At 43.2% G+C, this 22,161-nt stretch overlaps 1 protein-coding gene and 1 pseudogene across 1 annotated transcript; both read right to left on the bottom strand.

The window, feature by feature from the left end:
* Positions 1 to 1,846: 1,846 nt before the first annotated feature.
* On the bottom strand, positions 1,847 to 11,313 carry LOC111953721 (major facilitator superfamily domain-containing protein 6-A-like). The gene is given in 13 exon segments (XM_023973181.2): positions 1,847 to 2,461; positions 2,898 to 3,098; positions 3,224 to 3,309; positions 3,514 to 3,612; positions 3,885 to 4,046; positions 7,984 to 8,081; positions 9,044 to 9,366; positions 9,501 to 9,555; positions 9,785 to 9,855; positions 9,977 to 10,996; positions 10,999 to 11,065; positions 11,067 to 11,250; positions 11,253 to 11,313. Coding segments are annotated over 13 exon segments (2,679 nt in total). The 3' UTR covers positions 1,847 to 2,209.
* Positions 11,230 to 21,002, bottom strand: LOC111953352 (leucine-rich repeat transmembrane neuronal protein 2-like; annotated as a pseudogene).
* Positions 21,003 to 22,161: the final 1,159 nt, after the last annotated feature.

Genomic DNA, 22,161 nt, shown 5'->3' with positions numbered 1-22,161 from the left:
AGGCTGGGGCTGCTGTGGGCTGTGGGCTGTACTGATCAGCCCACGGAGAGGCTGGCCCTGTGGGCGTTATGTATGGTTGTATTGATGACGGTAGAGACAAAGCCTCGCACTGTGTCACACAGGGCACTTTTTCCTCACTCTGCAGGACATCCTGGGTCATACTTAGTAGGACACACAGACACCGTAGCATAACTGTTTGCAACGGAAAGCGACAATCCTGCTCTAATTTGACACATTCAGCTAGTAGGCCTAGGCTACCACTTTCACTCTGTTTTAAAAACGTTTTCCACCATCTTAACCCTGGTGACTGTATGAGCTCTAATGTGTAGAAATGCATCAGTTGCGTTGGAAATCAAATCAGGCATTTTCATCTACTAGATGTTGTCAAAAGGTCCTAGGCCTACAACATACACAAAACACATAATACAAATACAATATTTACTTGCACAGCGCTTTTCATTAAATAAAATAATCTCAAAACGCATAAAAAGCAAAAGAAACAAACAAATTGATGGTACAGATGGATATTGAATCTCTCTATTTGGCTTGGGATGAACGGCTAGGAGTTGAGGCAGTTTGGATTGGAAAGGCAGTGTAGCTCTGCGGAGGGAGGGGGCCTCGATGGTACAGCCAGAGAGAAACSAACACAGTCGGAACATTCCAATAATCAATTCACTGCCTCTCCGCTATAGCACAGGTTGTACTATACTGTAGTGTTTTTAAAAGATCACTTAGGCCTACACCATATCACACCTATCATTCCAATGATCAGCATGACTATTGTGTAGCTATTTCATCAGTGCAGCATTATCAGTGTACTGTGTAAATAAAGGATGCTGCCACAGTACCGCAACAGTCCCATGATGCCCTACTGAACATGGCAGCTGTTTGGTCCTATCATGTCCTAGCATGTTGGAGTGTCCACACTACAGGCATAAATAGGACCAGTCCATGACTCAACACTTTCAGCAAAGCCATACGTACCCACAATGCATTGCAGCGAAACTAATGTATTTGCGAGTCCGTCTGGTCAAGAGTAAACAAATATTATACTGGTGTTTGCCTCAATAAGATCGTTGAGGAACATGGGAATATCATAATTTTTTATTAGACTTTCAAATGAACTGATTCATAGAGCACTTTCAAATGAACTGATTCATGGAGTACCTTCAAATGAACTGATTCATYGAGRACRTTCAAATGAASTGATTCATYGAGRACRTTCAAATGAASTGATTCATYGAGRACRTTCAAATGAACTGATTCATGGAGTACCTTCAAATGAACTGATTCATGGAGTACCTTCAAATGAACTGATTCATAGAGTGCAGCTGATGGAGAAATCTTAAGGTAAAATTTACAAATGATTAATTCCTTAGATGTAGACAACATGCTTAACAATATTGGATAAGACAGCTGCCACGGTCAGTGTTGTCTCTTGAGACTGTTGTAGTGTAATCACTATTTAGAGTACACTAATAATAAATTACATTAATTTCTGTGTTCAAAACAAAGACGATTCGTGGGAAACAATAAGTCCAATTAATTCAATCTATTTCCCCCCCCCATCTTCAACATCAATATTAGCTTATATTCTCTGCCGAGACAAGGGATGTTGCAGATGGCATTGTGGTGTAGTTTCTGAAGAGAACACCATTACTGTCCTCCCACACACTCCCATCAGCAGCAACAACAAGCACACCCTGACCTCAACCTTCACACAACACGCACGCTTAGGGTTAGTACTTCAACACGGTACACTACTGCCACCAAGTGTCTACTCTTGGGCTTGTAAAAACATGCCGGAATAGACAGCTGTAATATAACTGAGACACCAGAAAAGCAGTGAAAGTGAATGATTTATCTACAATTTTTTTTATTGTATATACATATCATTTCATCCCAAGAGTCAAAATAATAACATGATTGTCAGAAGCTCGCGCAGGAAGACACAGAGGAAATAAATACATTACATTCTAGAAGGCAACAATCCCTTTTGACCCTTTCTAGATCAAATTCTATTTACACCATGTCAGATGACACACACACAGAAAGCAATCATTCGGTACTTTTTACAGCACAGTCCTCGATGTGGAGTAGTGCTCAATGCTCCTTACCCCCTCCCTACTGTACATGTCGCAGGAACCAAAGGAGACCCGCGACAATGTAAGTACCTGCTCCGTCTCTAAACTCAACTCAAGCCTTTAATCTACTGCCGGAAAGGGTTGGTATTAGACAGTTGATGTGAAGCCTCAAAATTACCAGGTAAAAAGGCAGGGTGCGCCACAGAGTTCCRCTGGTCTGGTAGGGGAGAGGGCTGGGATTCGGGGTGCTCTGCGGGGTGGGCCTTGCTCGATACGCTGCTTAAGGAACCGTTATGGTGGCGTGGTGACTCATGTTGCTCTATGCAGTGTTCAGTCTCCACCGCCTGGTATTCAGAAGAGGTCTGATCATTTTGCTCCTGGCAACAGACAAGATAATATAACATCATTGGCTGATCCATCGTGACAAAATGTTTTGGATACACTAAAGATATAACCAAACCATGCACTAAACTAGTAAACCAAACACAGGCACGTAGGACGTTTGACAACATTTACCACCGCACGCCACAAAGACAGTGTCGAATTCACCTCTACAGTGCACACAAAGAGCAACCACAGTCTCACCTTCCTTTAGTTCACACGAAGGCGTGGGGAGAAATCGTTCACAGTCACTGTTAATCATACGATATAAAAATAAATCCCATTGAAGTAAAATATTTAAAAGGTTATAAAAAAACAGAAGAACATGATTTGGCTTGAAATTCTTAAACTTTCGATTCGCATATCTGAGGACAAGAGTTCTCATTGAGATTTGACACATCTTTATAAGATGACTACCGTTCATCATCCTACCTGCAGTGGCTGTGTCTCTGAGGGTAGACTACTCTTGGCCATGCAGTACATCTCTCTGATCTGGCAGACAGCGAAGGCTATGGTGACCCAGGGGGATCCACTCAACACCCAGGCAGGTCTGTTAACATCCTCCTGCTCCTCCTGGTGCTTCGTCTTCTTAGCCGGGGGTCTAGGGTTAGAGCGGGGCACCATCACACCCACCTGGTAGTAGTAGTAGTAGTAGTAGTAGTAATTAGTAGTAGTACTACTAATAGTACACGCCATTGTCCCACAATGGGAAATTGGTTTGCTGAAAGAAGCAGTAGAACAATTTGGAGAGTTCTGACCTGACTCTGGTTCTGCATCAAGTCTATGGTAGCGATGGGAACTGGACTGGAAGGAACCGGAATGTTCTCTGCTAGCATCCTGTCCTCTATTGAGGGGAATACAATGTAGGTTATTTGTGTATGGTACACTGTTAAAAATACGGGTGGTTTGCAGTTCTATAAATATTTTTTTTTTGGTGCAATACATGAAGCAATCCACTAATCCATTCTATACAGAACAAATTCCTCTAATAGTGCACTGATGCAGGGTCTGTAAAAAATATGAACTGAGGTGCTCTCCCCTCCCTCACCCTTTTCCTCGTTCTGTCCGGTRAGACATTGAATGAAGGAGAAGATGAGGAGTATAACCAGGGAAGCCATTCCAATCCCTCTGAACGTCTCTGCAGCTCCTGGAAAAAGAAAGATGCAATTTACAGATACAGACAAAACATAATGGTAACACTTTAAATTAAGGTGTCATTTAATAGGGTTATGAATGGTTTATACATAGTTTATAGACAGTTGATTATTAGTGGATATGTAGTTTATAAATATGTAATAAACCATAACTCYTTGGTTCTCAAAATCATGTTAAAAAATAAAAACATGGCTGTATGGCAGGAGTTGCTAAATTTCACTACTCAAATGGGACTGTCAAAAGGGGCCGTTGTCGCATCCGTACCAAAATAGTTGACGAAGACGCCCCCCACCATGGCCCCACAGCCCCGTCCCAGCCCCAGGTGTAGACCCTGGAGGATACCCTGGGCAGAGGTCCTCAGAGCTGGGGGCACCGCGGCACTCAGGTAGGAGATACAGGCGGCCCAAACCGACGCATGGGTCACACCTACAGTACAAAGAGACAGACAGAAAGACAGACAAAACAAAAGGTTAGAAAAGTGAKATACTGTGTGTGGCTCAAAGGTAGAGCATGGCGCTTGCAAAGCCAGGGTTGTAGGTTTGATTCCCACGGGGAACAGTACAAAAATGTATGCACTCACGACTAAGTCGCTCTGGATAAGAGCGTCTGCTAAATGACTAAAATGTAAATGATGCCAGACGACAAACATTGATGGAGGTGTTAAACATTACACAGCCTATAGGATAAAAATGCTTCTTCAAAGAAGGGGCGGCAGGTAGCCAAGCGGTTAAAAGTGTTGGGCCAGTAACCGAAAGGTCGCTGGTTTGAATCCCCGAGCAGACTAGGTGAAAAATCTGTTCATGTGCCCTTGAGCAAGGCACTCAACCGTAATTGCTCCTGTAAGTCGTTCTCGATAAGAGTGTCTGCTAAATATAAAATGTTATACATTAGTATTGAAATAATGTCATACAGAAGAAGAAAGCGGTCCGTCTTGTAGTATTAGCAAAAATTGGAAAAACAATCGAACAGGAAACCTCACCTCTACTTTATTTAAGTCCTATGGATTAGGAAGTGTTGACACTTACACATCCATTCGTCATCAGTCAGGCAGACGGACTTCTCATTCCGTGACCACAGATTCAAAACGTCAGATGGATACAGTTGAAATCGGAGGTTTACATACTTAGGTTGGAGTCATTAAAACTCGTTTTTCAACCACTCCACAAACTTCTTGTAAACAAACTATAGGTTTTGCCAAGTCGGTTGGAACATCTACTGTGTGCATGACACAAGTAATTTTTCCAATAATTGCTTACAGACAGATTATTTCACTGTATCACAATTCCAGTGGGTCAGAAGTTTACATACACTAAGTTGACTGCGCCTTTAAACAGCTTGGAAAATTCCAGAAAATTATGTCATGGTTTAGAAGCTTCTGATAGGCTAATTGACATAATTTGAGTCAATTGGAGGTGTACCTGTGGATGTATTTCAAGGCCTACCTTCAAACTCAGTGCCTCTTTGCTTGACATCATGGGAAAATCAAAAGAAATCAGCCAGGACCTAAAAAAAAAAAGATTGTAGACCTTCACAAGTCTGGCTCATCCTTGGGAGCAATTCCCAAATGCCTGAAGCTACCACGTTCATCTGTACAAACAATAGTACGCAAGTATAAACACCATGGGACCACGCAGCCATAAAACCGCTCAGGAGGGAGAGGCGCTCCGTTTCCTAGAGATGAACGTACTATGGTGCGAAAAGCGCAAATCAATCCCAGAACAACAGCAAAGGACCTTGTGAAGATGCTGGAGGAAACAGGTACAAAAGTGTCTATATCCACAGTAAAACGAGTCCTATATCGACATAACCTGAAAGGCCGCTCCACAATGAAGAAGCCACTGCTCAAAAACCGCCACATATAAGCCAGACTACGGTTTGCAACTYCACTGGGGATGAAACATAAATAGAACTGTTTGGCCATAATGACCATCATTATGTTTGGAGGAAAAAGGGGGAGGCTTGCAAGCTGAAGAACACCATCCCAACCGTAAAGTACGGGGGTGGCAGTATCATGTTGTGGAGGTGCTTTGCTGCAGGAGGGACTGGTGCACTTCACAAAATAGATGGCATCATGAGGAACAATTATGTGGATATATTGAAGTAACATCTCAAGACATCAGTCAGGAAGTTAAAGCTTGGTCGCAAATGAGTCTTCCAAATGGACAATGACCCCAAGCATACTTCCAAAGTTGTGGCAAAATGGCTTAAGGACAACAAAGTCAAGGTATTGGAGAGGCCATCACAAAGCCCTGACCTCAATCCCTATAGAACATTTGTGTGCAGAACTGAAAAAAGCGTGTGCGAGCAAGGAGGCCTACAAACCTGACTCAGTTACACCAGCTATGTCAGGAGGAATGGGCCAAAATTCACCCAACTTATTGTGGGAAGCTTGTGGAAGGCTACCCGAAACATTTGACCCAAGTTAAACAATTTAAAGGCAATGCTACCAAATACTAATTGAGTGCATATACACTTCTGATCCACTGGGAATGTGATGAAAGAAATACAAGCTGAAATAAATAATTCTTTACTATTATTCTGACATTTCACATTCTTAAAATAAAATGGTGATCCTAACTGACCTAAGACAGGGAATGTTTACGAGGATTAAATGTCAGGAATTGTGAAAAACTGAGTTTAAATGTATTTGGCTAAGGTGTATGTAAACTTCCGACTTCAACTGTATATGCACACACACCCTTATGCTGAAGTAACAGGATGGTCAACTTACTTTGCTTTGTGGGCTGGGGTTGCAAAACACTTCTCTAAGACACAAGCTAAAGCACCAAAGCAAACAGTGCCTATCACTTATGACCAGTAATAACGAGCTTATTCTTACTTATTTATTGAGCGCATTATCAGTTATTACTAGAAAAATTGTCATGAGTTGTAGGCCTATAATACATTTTATCTGCCACCATTCAAAACACAACTCCATAGTTAAATTCCTTGCAAGAATCATGGATGAGTACATTCACTTTATAAGTCGGGGCCTCTGTCCTAGAGCAGGGGTCGGCAACAGGCTATTCCCCCCCCCCCCCAATGTTTTTAGTAAAAAAAATACTAATAAAAATAATCATTATATACACTACCTGACCAAAGGTATGTCGACACCTGCTCGTCAAACATCTCATTCCAAAATCATGGGCATTAATATGGAGTTGGTTCCCCTTTGCTGTTATAACAGCCGCCACGCTTCTGGGAAGGCTTTCCACTAGATGTTGGAATATTGCTGCGGGTACTTGCTTCCATTCAGCAACAAGAGCATTACTTAGGTCAGACACTAATGTTGGACTATTAGGCCTGGCTTGCAGTCGGCGTTCCAATTCATCCCAGAGGTGTTCAATGGGGTTGAGGTCAGGGCTCTGTGCAGGCCAGTCAAATTCTTCCACACCGATCTCGACAAACCATTTCTGTATGGACATCGCTTTGTGCATGGGGGCATTGTCATGCTGAAACAGGAAAGCGCCTTTGCCAAACTGTTGCCACAAAGTTGGAAGCACAGAATCATCTAGAATGTCATTGTATGCTGTAGCGTTAAGAATTCCCTTCACTGAAACTATGGGGCCTAGCCCGAACCATGAAAAAAAAAATCCCAGACCATTATTCCTCCTCCACCAAACTTTGCAGTTGGTACTATGCATAGTTTATGGTAAAAAAAGGTGTAAAATCACCAGGAATTCAACTAAAAAATGTGTTTAATTTAGGAAGTCTGTTCCCAAGCATCCCAAAAAATCAAATACATGATTGTGTCTCAAAATACAATCTCTTTTTGGGCTTAGTTGTGGTCAATTTGCAGTGTACAAATTATTATAATTATTTTCTGGGTCCCGACCATTCTCTTCAACAATATTCGTCCCACTCTGGATCTAGTTGCCTACCTCTGTCCTATTTGTTATTGTGTACCCAAGCTGTCTAAAAGAGSGAGTGGAACACAATATTCTCCTGTCCAGTGTTTGACAAGACCCATCCAACCTGCTCTTAAATAATCTCTCATCTGTAACCACAGATAGACAAACAGGGGTAACACGGTGCCTATTCACTAGTCATATGACATTACCAGGATATCCTTATTGAATTTCCTTTTGTTGATACTGTCTTTTAATATGACAGTTTGATGTGATACTGTAAAAGCCTTTTCAATATAAAATCAATATTAACATTCTTTTAAATGATATCTTATCGTGTTCGTGTTTAGTCGACACGGGAAAAGGTGTTTTATAAAGCAGCGATTGCTTGAAATAACAGAGATTCCTGTCCTAAGATGTACTTTACTGAGGCTCAATAATACAGCCCTTAACTACAGACTCAAATTTGAACCTTTCCTCAGTCAGATGTCAACGTCGGACCTGCTCTCTCTTACCTTGTAAGACCTCCATAGGCAGAACTATCCATGCATTCTCCAAGTAAGAAATGTACAGGTAGCGTGCTGTGTTACATGCCAAGCCAATGTACAAGACCCTAAGTTAGGAAAACAGGGAGGAAAGAAAGAAATTAGTGATGAGATTTTCAGAGGTTAGGTACTCAGAGCAAAAGTTATTAAGAAGAAGCAAAACAGATCAAATAGGGTGATGTACGGAATGTATAGGCTTTTCAGGCTTAGAGCGTCTTTTGTTGCGTTAATTAGGATTCCATCGCAGAATACTTTAAAGCAAGGGTGGGCAATTCCAGTCCTCGAGGGCCTGATTGGCGTCACAGTTTTGCCCCAGCTAACACACRTGACTCCAATAATCACCTAATCATGATCTTCAGTTTAGAATGCAATTGGATTAATCAGCTGTGTTTGCTAGGGATGGAGAAAAAGTGTGACACCAAATCAGTCCCTCGAGGACTGGAGTTGCCCACCCCTGGTTTAAAGAGATGCCCTACTAGGTATAGTTAGTATTACTCTTTGTGCACAGTGCCCATTGAACTGGTGAGGCAAAAAGCACAAAAATTCTTCTTGAGACCTTTGCACTAATAGGTAACTGTATTACTTGCAGGGTTATAACCACCCATGATGTTAGAGAAGAATGCTTTAAAATGGTGTGTCAAAATGACATTGGTCGCACAGAGCTGCCAGATGGATGGGCCTTTCTCCTTAAACATAACACCACACTGTCAAATGTCCCWGCTCTGTGCTAGGTTTGTCTGTCTGTCTGTCTGACTAMAGTATACGCACAAGGCCTGTGTGACGTTCAAGCAAGAGGCACTCTAAACGAACACGATTGTTTACATGCAGCATGTCTAGTTTAGGTGAAACGGGATAGCAAATGTGGAAATCCTCAGTTTCAGAAAATACTGTGTGCTTTGGTTGTTATTGTTGTTGCTGCTGCTGCTGCTGCTGTTTTTGGTAAAAGATTTGGTTAAAAGAGATGGATAATGTGATATCCCTTCCTCCACCACCCTCCCAAAATCAAGAACACCAACAACCCCATCCTTACCTGATGTGTCCCACCAGCTCGATAAACTTATGACTGGTGAAGTAAGCAGCCAGCTCCGACACATGACTCAGAACRGAACACACACCYAACAGCGTGGTGGTRCCCTTCAGGTCCTCTAGATGCCAATACAGGAAGGTGAACACAAAGCCGTAACCGAAGCCCATGAACCAGGCGACGAACAGCACCGTGCTATACTGAACACTACACAGCAGCCTGAGGAGGTCACTGTAATAGAAAGGCTGTTCGGTGGTGYTGGACTCTGGGGTGATGGGGGTCTGGTCCGAGGTGGAGCTCTCCTCTGGAGATGCCACGTTCCCATCTACCTGTGTGAAAAAAATTGTGTAAAATGAATAAAATAATTAACCATTTTCTATTTAAAGCAGTATTTACATCGGCTAAAGAAATTAAAAAGACTATTTCCACTTAGTGGTGAGTTTTAATTTTCCAGTTGATTTACCTGTGGTATCTCTACTTCCTGGGGCCTCTGGGGCACCTCCTGTCTGTAGTCCCCACTGTCAAATCAAATCAAACTTAATTTAAAGACKATTTTAAAATCACCACACACTTCACAGTAAAATAAATCAAATAGAATATATTAAAAACAAAACAGCAATTCTATAAAATAGATGAATAAAAGAACCTAAAACAAAAAGTCTAAAATAACAATAAAATCATTYATTTAAGGAAAAGCTAAAAAAAGGTGGGGTTTCAAACAGTTTAAATTGGGTCTGCTCCTATTACCTGTCGAAGTAGAATTGTGTTGCTACCACCAGGGCCAGACCCATCATCACTCCAAACACTATGAAGGCCACCTGGGGAAGGAACGAGTGAAGAAATGAACAAAGTAACTACATTTTRTATTTACGTATCAACTATGTTGCCCTTAGRGACCCATTGCTTATTATTTGTCACCTTTTCAATGTCATACATTACCTGGTAGTTCTTGTACTCGGGCAGGATACAGCCGACCACGCCGTCGATGAGCAGCTTAATGTGGGTGTGGTCTATCCAGATACCCACTAGCAGCATGGTCACGCCCCAGCCAAGGGACCCCCACATTCTCTGCAGGCCGTAACGGTCCCGGTGCTTCCCCAGGTACTGTAACGTCACTGTGTCCACAATGGTGACCGCCGGCGCGCTGAAAAACTCCCCCACGATGATGACCAAGAGGATCAGGAGAAAAATGCTCTCGACCTGATCTTCGTTGTACTCAATGATGTACTCTTTAGGTTGGGTGGGGGCAGGGGTGGTGGTAGGGGTTGCCATAGTTGTTGTTGTATTTGGAGTAGCTTGAGTGGTATTGCCCTGCTCGTGAGGCATCAATGTGGAATTGGTGGTGGTGGGGGCATGGGTAGGTGTATGGGTAGGGGTTTTAGTGGTCAGTGGCATAGTTGTGGTATTCGGTAAAAGCTGAGTGGTATTGGCTTGCTCATTAGGCACCACTCTAGGTTGGCCACCGGTTGGCGTTTGAGTTGCTGTTGTCGTAGCTGTGGTTGTATCATTATTCTGCTCGTAAGGCACCCCAGTGGATTGAGTGGTATTGCTATCAGCACCTCTCCTATGCCTGCGGCGTACGCTATAGCCAGAATCAAGGCCATCCAAAACAAAAGGGAAGCTAGGAAAGTAACTTTGAAACAAATCCCGACGACTTCTCCTCGTGTGATTGGTGGAAGCGTCCGGTAGCGAGCTGTTAATTGGTGTCATAGTCGTCAAGGGCAGTATTGGTGGGGCCACAGTGGGGATGTCCACCTTCTCCTTACAGATCATGGCAGCTGGTTTGACAAAGCCGATGCCACAGTTGAACACCAACCAACACAGCACAGAGAACAGCAACAATGGCTTCCCTTTCTTAAAACGATCGGCCACCACTCCCCAGAATGGTGCACTGCAGAACTCTATAAAGTACCGGATCCCAACCAACAGTCCACTACGGCTTGGTGACATCCCTAGCTGTGTTTGTAGTAGACGGCTAGGAGTGGGTGCAGGGAACCAATGCTGCATAGAAAGAAGAAGTAGAAGATTGGAGATGAGGAGCTGGGAGTTGACTCTAAGGCACATCCTCTCAAAGCAGCCTAGGTCTCAGTGGTAGGCCATGGGTGTCTCTGGAGCAGACTGTGTGTCTGATGCTGCAGCGGACACTGGAGTGGAGCCTGGCTCTCGGTCGGTCTGAAGCTCCAGGGAAAGAGTGTTGAAGGGCTCGTCCAGCCGTACTTCCTCTTTTGATCTTCTTCATCATCCGATAGGATGACCACTTTGTCATCTGCGGCCATCTCTGGAAGACAGGAAGTTAGAATTATGTTTACTGTAACCTAAACAAAGGCTACATTGATTATCATAACCATACAGTCTATAACCATACAGTCTATGTGTAGCAATATTGATGTTACTCATATTGATGTTACACAGGAAACAGAAACACTTGTTACTTACCGACTTCATGTATTTGATGTGCTGGTTACCAATATGCATAGAAAAGTTTGCTAACTAAAATCAGTAAAAAAGAAAACGTCCTCTCACTGTCAACTGCGTTTATTTTCAGCAAACTTAACATGTGTAAATATTTGTATGAACATAACAAGATTCAACAACTGAGGCAAATGAACAAGTTCCACAGACATGTGACTAACAGAAATGGAATAATGTGTCCCTGAAACAGGGGGGGGGGGGGGGGGGTTTCAAAATCAAAAGGAATGTAGTATCTGGTGGGCCACCAGCTGCATTAAGTACTGCAGTGCATCTCCTCCTCACGGACTGCACCAGATTTGCCCGTTCTTGCTGTGAGATTACCCCACTCTTCCACCAAGGCACCTGCAAGTTCCCGGACATTTCTGGGGGAAATGGCCCTAGCCCTCACCCTCCGATCCAACAGGTCCAAGAACGTGCTCAATGGGATTGAGATCCGGGCTCTTTGCTGGCCATGGCAGAACACTGACATTCTGTCTTGCAGGAAATCTGCACAGAACAAGCAGTATGGCTGGTGGCATTGTCATGCTGGAGGGTCATGTCAGGATGAGCCTGCAGGAAGGGTACCACATGAGGGAGGAGGATGTCTTCCCTGTAACGCACAGCTCAAGATTGCCGGCAATGACAACAAGCTCAGTCCGATGATGCTGTGACACCCGCCCCAGACCATGACGGACCCCCACCAATCGATCCTGCTCCAGAGTACAGGCCTCGTGTAACACTCATTCATTCGACGATAAACGGAATCCGACCATCACCCATGGTAGACAAAACCGCGACTCGTCAGTGAAGAGCACTTTTGCCAGTCCTGTCTGGTCCAGCAATGGTGGGTTTGTGCCCTTAAGTGACGTTGTTGCTGGTGATGTCTGGTGAGGACCTGCCTTACAACAGGCCTACAAGCCCTCAGTCCTACCTCTCTCAGCCTATTGGGGACAGTCTGAGCACTGATGGAGGGATTGTGCGTTCCTGGTGTAACTCGGGCAGTTGTTGTTGCCACCCTGTACCTGTCCCGCAGGTGTGATGTTCGGATGTACCCATCCTGTGCAGGTGTTGTTACACGTGGTCTGCCACTGCGAGGACGATCAGCTGTCCGTCCTGTCTCCCTGTAGCGCTGTCTTAGGCGTCTCAGTACAGACATAGCAATTTATTGCCCTGGCCACATCTGCAGTCCTCATACCACCTTGCAGCATTGTTTTTCAGAGTCAGTAGAAAGTTCTCTTTAGTGTCCTAGGTTTTCATAACTGTGACCTTAATTGCCTACCGTCTGTAAGCTGTTAGGGTCTTAACGACCATTCCACAGGTGCCATTCCACAGGTGCATGTTCATTAATTGCTTATGGTTCATTGAACAAGCATGGGAAACAGTGTTTAAACCCTTTACAATGAAGATCTGTGAAGCTATTAGAATTTTTACGAATMATCTTTGTTGTGACTATAACACAAAGCATATTGAAACATGGTGGCAGTGAAAAAAAAAGAAAAAAGGAATACGTCCCAGTTGCCAGTTTGGAAAAGTTCTGCTTTTACAAGCTAGTCATCGTGCCYAACATCAATGCTAGCTGATTATAGAATGACTATACTAAAAGCTAACTGGCTATTMGACATGAGCAGATTTGTGAGTAGCTAACATTCCATTCTAAAAATATATCGCCATGGAAAATCCACAGATTTTTTTTTACTTTGACGATTGTAATTTAGCACTTACCTGGAAAAGATGGAAAGAGGAATTCAATTTGTACATAGCTCTTACAATGGGAGAAAAACCTGATGACTACAAAGTGAAGCTACTGTACTATCTAATTGGGMAAAAAGGCAGAGAGATTTGTGAGACCCTTGGTGTGGGCAGTACAAGAGACAATCTCTTTGTTGAGTAAGTAATTGCAGCAAAGATGCATTTTGTGATCCCAAGAAAAATMTAACAATTGAGAGATATACATTTTTGTCATGCGGAGTCAGGGCCAAGATGAGAGTTTAGACAAATATCTCACTGAATTGAGGACTCTAGTGGCCACCTGCAACTTTGTAGTAATCACAGACTTATCAGGGACTGGATTATGTGCATACAGATGTAAATCAAGATAGCCTGCAAGAATGCCTGTGTGCAGTACATGTCGTAACACAGGAAGAGAGACCGAGAGGAGACTAGAAGAACAGAGCACTGTTACAATGCAGATACTGTGGATGGACACATGAGGGAAAAAAAGGGGAAAAAATGCCCTGCATATGGACAAAAATGTAAATCCTGTGGAGAAAAAAAAACAATCCCTTCTCTACGGTTTGAAAAAGTGCAGGGACCAGCAAGAGAAACAGTCCTGGCAATGTGAAATGTGTCAGCTGAATCTGAGAGAAGTGAGGATGRTCTCTGCATCACACAGGCCAAAGTCAGAGAGCATCAACGTGGTACAGGAAGAAAATAAATAAATAACTGACCGCAATGCAGCTCTCTTTGCAACCATGCTGGTCAACGAAATTATTTTAGATAGATTTCAGTCAGATTTCAGCTAGATTGTGGTGCTAGTTGTAATGTTATCCCTGCAAACCTRACAAAAAGACAGTCACCTAGAGCCTTGCAGTCAAGTATTGGTGATGTATAACAAGAGTAGTCTGACGCCACTGGGGAAGTGCACACATTAAAAAAGTGATCAATCCACGCAATAAGAAAACCTACAGAGGCGAGTTCATCGTAGTCAACAAGAACGTGCACAGGCCCATTGTAGGCAGCAAGGCTATCCAGGCAATGGAGTTGCTTACTGTGCAGCATCACAGCATCCTGGCCGTCAGGAAAACAAGGTCCTGGACTAAATAGCAAATAAAACAGGAGTACGCTGATGTATTCCATGGAAATGGATGCTTACCCGGCAAACTGAAGCTGGGAGTGGATGAGCGAGTGGAGCCTGTCCAGTAGCACTATATAAACCACTCAGAGAGGAGCTTGGTAGTCTATAGGAAAGGATGATAAAAGCAGTTGGGGGAAAGAAAGAAAAGCACAGATTGGATTGGCAGCCTGATCGCATTGCATAAACCAATGTATTGATCCAAAACCTCTCAAGGCGCTCAAGTGGAGCCATTACCCACTATTGAAGACGTGGTGCCAGACATGAACAGAGCACATGTGTTCTCTGTGATGACAAAAAAAACAATTGACATGTGGAACTGGATGAGGAATCCAGCTCTCTCACCACGTTCTCTACTGCCATGGGACGCTACAGGTGGCTGCGCATGCCAAATCGGAATCAGTTCAGCCCCAGAGACCTTTCAGAGGAAGTTGAAACAGGGAATGGAAGATCTGCCGAGGAGTCAAAAAAATTAAATCCCTGCAGATGGCATCCTGATTGTGGGAGAAAGGAGACAACGATGAAGCAGCAATTCGGAACGATGACAAGAACCRGTGAATGCTCCTGGACAGATGCAGGAAGCTCAATATCAAGCTGAATCCAGAGAAGCTGCAGCTCAGGCTGAAGGATGTGCCATACATTGGTCACCTGCTAACATCAGAGGGGTTTGAAAGTGGACCCGGGAAAAGCGACAGCCATCAGACAGATGCCTAGGTCTACAGATGTGCAGGGGGTGCAGCGCCTCCTGGGCATGGTAAACGACCTATCCAAGTTCTGCAGCCACGCCACGGAGCACCGCAAGCCGCTGTGACACCTACCACACAAGGACTCGCTGTGGGAGTGGTCAGAAAGACTCGAGTTGGCTTTCAAGAAAAATCAGCTGACACCATTGCACAGACCCCTGTGGTCTGTCTCAGATAGGTTCCTGGAAAAAGTGGTGCTGGCAACACCCCAAGCAGGGTGTGCCTCACAGAACAAGAGAACAGAGGCCCTGTGGAATCAATCAACATGATACACTACCTGCCTGTGTCAAGCYAGAGACTAAAGGCCATCCAGAGAGCCACTGAAGCTCCAGACACTGAAGAATGTGTTCCTGCAGGAGTGAAAAACCATGTACCCTTGAAAGTAGCAATGTATTTTCACAACAAAGATGAGTCGAGTGTGCAAAGTGGAGTTATCTTCAGAGGTGAGCGAGTCGTTGTCCTTGCTGCCCTCAAAGAATCCATTCCTCACACATAGGAATTGAGGGATGTCTGAGAAGAGCTCGCGAGTGTGTCTACTGACCGGGCATGAATGCACAGCTGAGAACATACATGGAACAATGTAAGCACCTGCATTGCATGGGTTGTGAAGTAGCAGAAAGAGACGCTGAGACCACARAAAGCACCAAAGCTTCCCTGGGAGAAAAATAGGGACCTGTTCGAGTTCAACAACAGAGACTCCATGGTCACAGTTGGATTGAAAYCTCTCAAACTTCTGGGAAGTGGACCATTTGGGGAACACACAGTCGAAAACGGTKATTTGAAAACTGAAGACACACTTTGCACGCTACGGCATACCTGACATCCTATATTCAGACAACAGCCCCCAGTACTCTTCAGACGAGTTCCGAAATGTCAGCAAGGCCTGGGACTTTAAACACTAAACATTGTCTCCAGTATACTGGCAAAATAATGGGAAAGTGGAATTGGCAGCYAAAACAGCCGAAAGATTGATAGCAAAAGCAAAGAGAGCAGGTGCTGACCCATACCTAGTCATGCTGGATCACAGAAATACCCCGTCACAGGCAACAGACAGCAGCCCTGCAATGGCACTGATGGAAAGACGTACAAAGACAATAGTGCTAATGATTGAAAATCTGTTGAGACCAGGAATTACAAAATGAATGGTCAGCAGAGAAGTTGAAAGAAAGTCAGCAGAGACAGGCAAAGTACTACAATCCCTCTGCTAAGGATCTCACAGAGTTGCAATGAGATGACAGCGTGAGAGTTGAGTCGCTCACAGGTAGGGTGATCCGAAGACCTACTGTATACAACTGAAAGACTGAATGTAAATCAAAGAAAGTGAAAAAAATATATAGTACCAGTCCAAAAAGTTGACACACCTACTCATTCCAGTTTTTTTTTTTTTTTTTTTACTATTTTCTACATTGTAGAATAAGACATTAAAACTATTAAATAACACATATGGAATCATGTAGTAACCAAATAATGTTTTATATATTTGAGATTCTTCAAAGTAGCCACCCTTTGCCTTGATGACAGCTTTGCACACTCTTGGCATTCTCTCAACCAGCTTCATGAGGTAGTCACCTGGAATTCATTTCAATTAACAGCTGTGCCTTGTTAAATGTTAATTTGTGGAATTTCTTTCCTTCTTAATGCGTTTGAGCCAATCAGTTGTGTTGTGACAAGGTAGGTGTGGTATAGAGAAGATAGTCCTATTTGGTAAAAGACCAAGTCCATATTATGGCAAGAACAGCTAAAATAAGCAAAGAGAAACGACAGTCCATCATTACTTTAAGACATGAAGGTCAGTCAATAATTTCAAGAACTTTGAACATTTCTTCAAGTGCAGTCACAAAAACCATCAAGCGCTATGATGAAACTGGCTCTCATGAGGACCGCCAGAGGAAAGGAAGACCCAGAGTTACCTCTAATGAACTTATCCTCTGCAGCAGAGTTAACTGCACCTCAGATTGTAGCCCAAATAAATGCTTCACAGAATTCAAGTAACAGACACATCTCAACATAAACTGTTCAGAGGAGACTGCGTGAAATCAGGCCTGCACGGTCAAATTGCTGCAAAGAAACKACTACTAAAGGACACCAATAAAAATAAGAGACTTGCTTGGGCCAAGAAAGATGATCAATGGACATTTGACCGGTGGACATCTGTCCTTTGATCTGATGAGTCCAAATCTGAGATTTTTGGTTCCAACCGGCGTGTCTTTGTGAGACGCAGAGRAGGTGAACGGATGATCTCCGCATGTGTGGTACCCACCCTGAAGCATGGAGGAGGTGGTGTGATGGTGCTTTGCTGGTGACACTGTCGTTATTTATTTAGAATTCTAGGCACACTTAACCGGCATAGCTACCACAGCATTATGCAGCAATATGCCATCCCATCTGGTTTGCGCTTAGTGTGACTATCATTTGTTTTTCAACAGGACAATGACCCAACACAKCTCCAGGCTGTGTAAGGGCTATTTGACCAAGATGGCAGAGTGATGGAGTGCTGACCTAATCAGATGACCTGGCCTCCACAATCACCCAACCTCAAGCCAATTGAGATGGCTTGGGATGAGTTGGATCGCGGAGTGAAGGAAAAGCAGCYAACAAGTCCTCAGCATATGTGGGAACTCCTTCAAGACTGTTGAAAAAGCATTCCAGGTGAAGCTGGTTGAGAGAATGCCAAGAGTGTGCAAAGCTGTCATCAAGAGAAAGAGTGGCTACTTTGAAAAATGTACAATATAAAATATKTTTTGATTTGTTGAACACTTCTTTGGTTACAACATGATTCCATGTGTTATTTCATAGTTTTGATGTCTTCCCTATTATTCTACAATGTAAAACACAGTAAGAATAAAGAAAAACCTTGAATGAGTAGGTGTATCCAAACTTTTGACTGGTACTGTGTGTGTGTGTGTGTGTGCGTGTAAATAAACAGTGAGAGACAAACAAACATTCAGTTCACATTCAAAATGACATACCAAAGTTAGGTGGAGTCTGCCTTTGTTGTAGAGAAAAAAGAAGAGAACGTGTAGCAATATTTATGTTACTCATATTGATGTTACACAGGAAACGGAAACCACTTTTTACTTACCGAATTCGTGTACTTGATGTGCTGGTTTACAACAAGCATACTAAAGTTTGCTTAACTATATATCTGTCGTGACTACAACACAAAGCATATTGAAACACTATGTTATACAGTAAATATGTTTAGCATGGCTATAATTGGCTACAATAAAGAGTAGGCTACCCACAAGTTGCAACAGGGGTGTAAGAAATATAGTAACATTGTTACAACCTTGAAGAACTCATGTTGTTCGTGAGTGGGTATGTCATATCAGAAGAACCGGTGAAATCGGTGAGAAAATACATTTCACCGTCCAATGCGGTAGTATGAACGAAATGCATGTTTCACTGTCAAATAATGAACACTTCACACCAAATTGAAGACATAAAAAGTACAATGTTTACTTTAAGCAGTGCTAAACAGAGCACTTACATCAACATATTGTAGATTCGCAATACAATTACAAATTAGCGCAGTTTCTCTTTAACATGGGCTTGGACGCCCGTGTTCTCATCAAGCTTACCTGCCAAAGTCACCGGTCCGTATTCCTATTCTTTCAACTATGACTACGCAGGTTCGGCGGTGGCAGTTGTGTCTCCCAGTCGTAAATCGAACGCTTCCTGCATTGCCTACAATACCGTTTATTTCGTCGTTTTCCTATGCATGCATGATACAGATGAATGATACACCGTAAGTAATATCCTTTAAGACTCATGCAAATACTCCGACCTATAACCACACCTTCGTTCAGGCCATTTCGCTCAGATGGGAACCCCGAACTCGATACGCCCAGAGGATGGGTTTCGTGTGACGTCTGTGCTATCTGTTAAAGTGAACCCAACCTCACAAATATTGTCCCGCTGCCCTTCAACATACACCAACTACTGTAAATGCACAAGAGCATGTTTATAACGAACTGTCAAGGCAATATGTGCAATTGTTATTGTTTCTAAAATCTATCAAATCTATAAAATGTATATTTTCTACATAATAAAGGAAATAGATAGAATACAATGCAGCTTGTGCACCTTTCAATTTCGTTTAATTTAATACTTTTCACACCTGTAATATTGTTCATATTGTAACGACCCTGGGTTTATAAGCGCGGATATCGACTCTGCCGCTTGAGCATGCTTTTGCGGCACAGTTGATAGCGCGCTGGATTTCGGGCTAGAAGGTCGAAGGTTAGAGGCCTGCTCCCTGCCTGTTTCATTACAATATTGTAAATCAAAGTATCTAATAAAACACTACAAATTCTGGTATTATTACAAATGCAGAAAGTGTACATATTGAGTAATTGATGAATACATTTGTGTACAATAAATAATTGGTGAAATTGTACAATAGCCTACTAAATGTCTTTAAAAAATATGGCAATGTTTCTAACTGTCTCTGAGAGATATTTTCTTCATGTTACTGTACAAGTGTATTAAAAGGATTGTGTTGCCGAGAAGAAGTCAATCCCTAGTGATCTGAGTCTGACAAGTTGCCCTGCTCCGTCCAATGCCTTCCCCTCGTCTTCTTCTTTCTCTTCCTCTCCGCCATGACCATGGCCCCCAACGCTGTTATCACCCCGGTGATCGTGATAATCAGCACAATAACCATCTCGGCGATACACAGCTCCGTATCCACATCCATCAACCTGTAGTTCGTTAGTTCTGTCGGAGCATTACAGCTAAGATTATAGTAATCGTCCAAGAACCGCCTTCGAACACTTCTAAGCTTATGGAACACTTTCTGTAGGTCACGATTGCAGTTCCAGGGGTTTCCTTCCAACAGGATATGGGTACTATACGCGTGGATGCTTAAGGAAGGTCTTGAAGTAGATGGTGCTCATCTGGTTGTGGGCCAGGTTGAGCAGGGCCAGGGAGATCATGGCGGTGAAGACACCCTCTTGGGTTTTGTTGATCTGGTTCCCTGCAGGTTGAGGACCTCCAGGGACTTCAGCATGGAGCACACCCCATTGTTTAGGGAGACGAGATGGTTGTCCTCCAGGTAGAGCTGCCGCAAGGTGAACATGGAGCCAAAGGACCTCACCTAGATGGAATAGAATAGAACACAATAGAATAAAACAAAATAAAACACAATAGAACAGAATAAAATAAAACACAATATAATATAGTAAAATAGAATAGAACAGAACAGAAATGTATAAGTCCTGTATCACCTTATTTGATGTTGTTCAACAAAAGTAAAAACAACCTTACCTGGATGTTATGGATAGCATTGCCAGTAAGGTTGAGCTTCTGTAGGCCATCCAGGTGCATGAAGCTCCTGCTGTCCAGGGTATGCAGGTGGTTGTGATTCAGCTGCAGCTCTCTCAAGAGCGTTCAGGCCCAGGGAGAAGCTCTCGCTCAGGGACGAGATCCTGTTTAATCAATCAATACATCAATGAATCTATCCATCCAACCATCACATTTAATTGATAAAGCCCCTTTSACATGAACAGTTGCCACAAAGTGCTTTACAATAACCCGGCCAAAACCTCAAAGAGCAAATCAGAAACAAGAGCCCGGTGGCCAGGAAAAACTCTCCACTACCTGTTACAGCCCAGGTCCAACTTCTGAAGGAACTCTAGCTGGGTGAAGGCCCCGTCAGCCACAGCGTTGATGTTGTTGTCCTTTATAAGCAGAACCCTCAGTTTGCGTTCCATTTGGAAGGAACTCTTCGGAATAAAGGTTCATAGATAGGTCCAGGTGTTGCGTGTAAGGAGGGATGTGGTTGGGCAAAGAGGGCGTTAGTGCAAGCGGTGAGCTTCGGTTCCTCGCGACAGTCGCAGCCTTTCTCGCATGGGTGCCGTGAGACTTGGGAGTAAACCTTCATCAACAGTAYGAGACAAAAGAAGTACTGCATTTTGGCCCCTTACACCTGTAAAAATGAGACAGAGAAAGTGTGGTAACACTTAACATAAAGTTGTTGTACCTGTGTATTAAGGCTGTAAGTACACCAGCAACAACAGTCTATTTGCATGTTGTTGTGTAGTAATTTCGGAACTGGTTTCTAGATAGCGTAATGGAGTTGAGCAATATAGCCCTGAAACGTTCAGCAAGTAGGCTACCATTATACAAGTATCCCTGACACAACAATCTACAACAAAGCATCCATTTTGACCAAATATGGCAATTTGGCCATAATAAAATAAAGAGAAAACATGAATGCCTTATCTTCACATCTATGATGAGGAGGGGGCTGGAGATGAGAGGGGTTTTAAAGAGATTGCTTGTAAACTGGGGCAACATCTGAGAATAAGGCGACACTTCCCTCTGAAGCATGAGCGTGTGGGTTATGTYATTTAAGGACAGCAGGTGTCTACAGGGGTGGAGGGGAGTGAGATGATCCTCCATTTATGTAGCCTAGTTGATGAATCAGATATTTATCTGCTGAACCTCTTGAACTGCAGTGAGACAGATTATAGTAATTCCAACCAAATCCCTAACTTAGTTTCATTATCTATCCTTCAATCAATCCATCCACCTACATTAATCTGACATCTCAGTTTACTCACATAAGCCTATTCCCGATCACCATGTGAAAGGCAGAAATTGCTACCTCATGGTGGATGCTTGTGTAGCTCTGTGTAGCTCAGTTGGCAAGCGCAATGGCGCTAGCATCCACAATGCTGTGGGTTCAATTCTTGGGTGTATCTAATACAGGTTAAACTTTTTCAGCCTGGGACCAAAATGAGAAATTCTGTGGTTACAAAAACATGCAACTATATGTAAATAACGGCACATTTCATTGCCCTTATGCCCAATAACAAATGCAACATAGACAAAGAACAATTAAATGAAATACCCATATACATAGCTATTCATGTTTATTTTTCCCTATTAAAACACTCTTACATGTGTCTAGGTTGGACCTGTTGCTGTTCAAATACGATAAATCACTGGAATAAACTGATTGATCACATCACACAGATGTAGACCATAAAACACACACACACAGTCCTAATGATAGGTGTGTGACTGGTTGACGTTTTCAACAAGCCGGTCTATTCTGGGCTCAGTTTTTGACAGTT

Source organism: Salvelinus sp. IW2-2015, linkage group LG27, assembly GCF_002910315.2.
Source record: "Salvelinus sp. IW2-2015 linkage group LG27, ASM291031v2, whole genome shotgun sequence".
Classification (NCBI taxonomy): Eukaryota; Metazoa; Chordata; class Actinopteri; order Salmoniformes; family Salmonidae; genus Salvelinus; species Salvelinus sp. IW2-2015.
The sequence above is the reverse complement of the archived record's forward strand: the minus strand, read 5'-3'. Positions and strand labels throughout refer to the sequence as shown.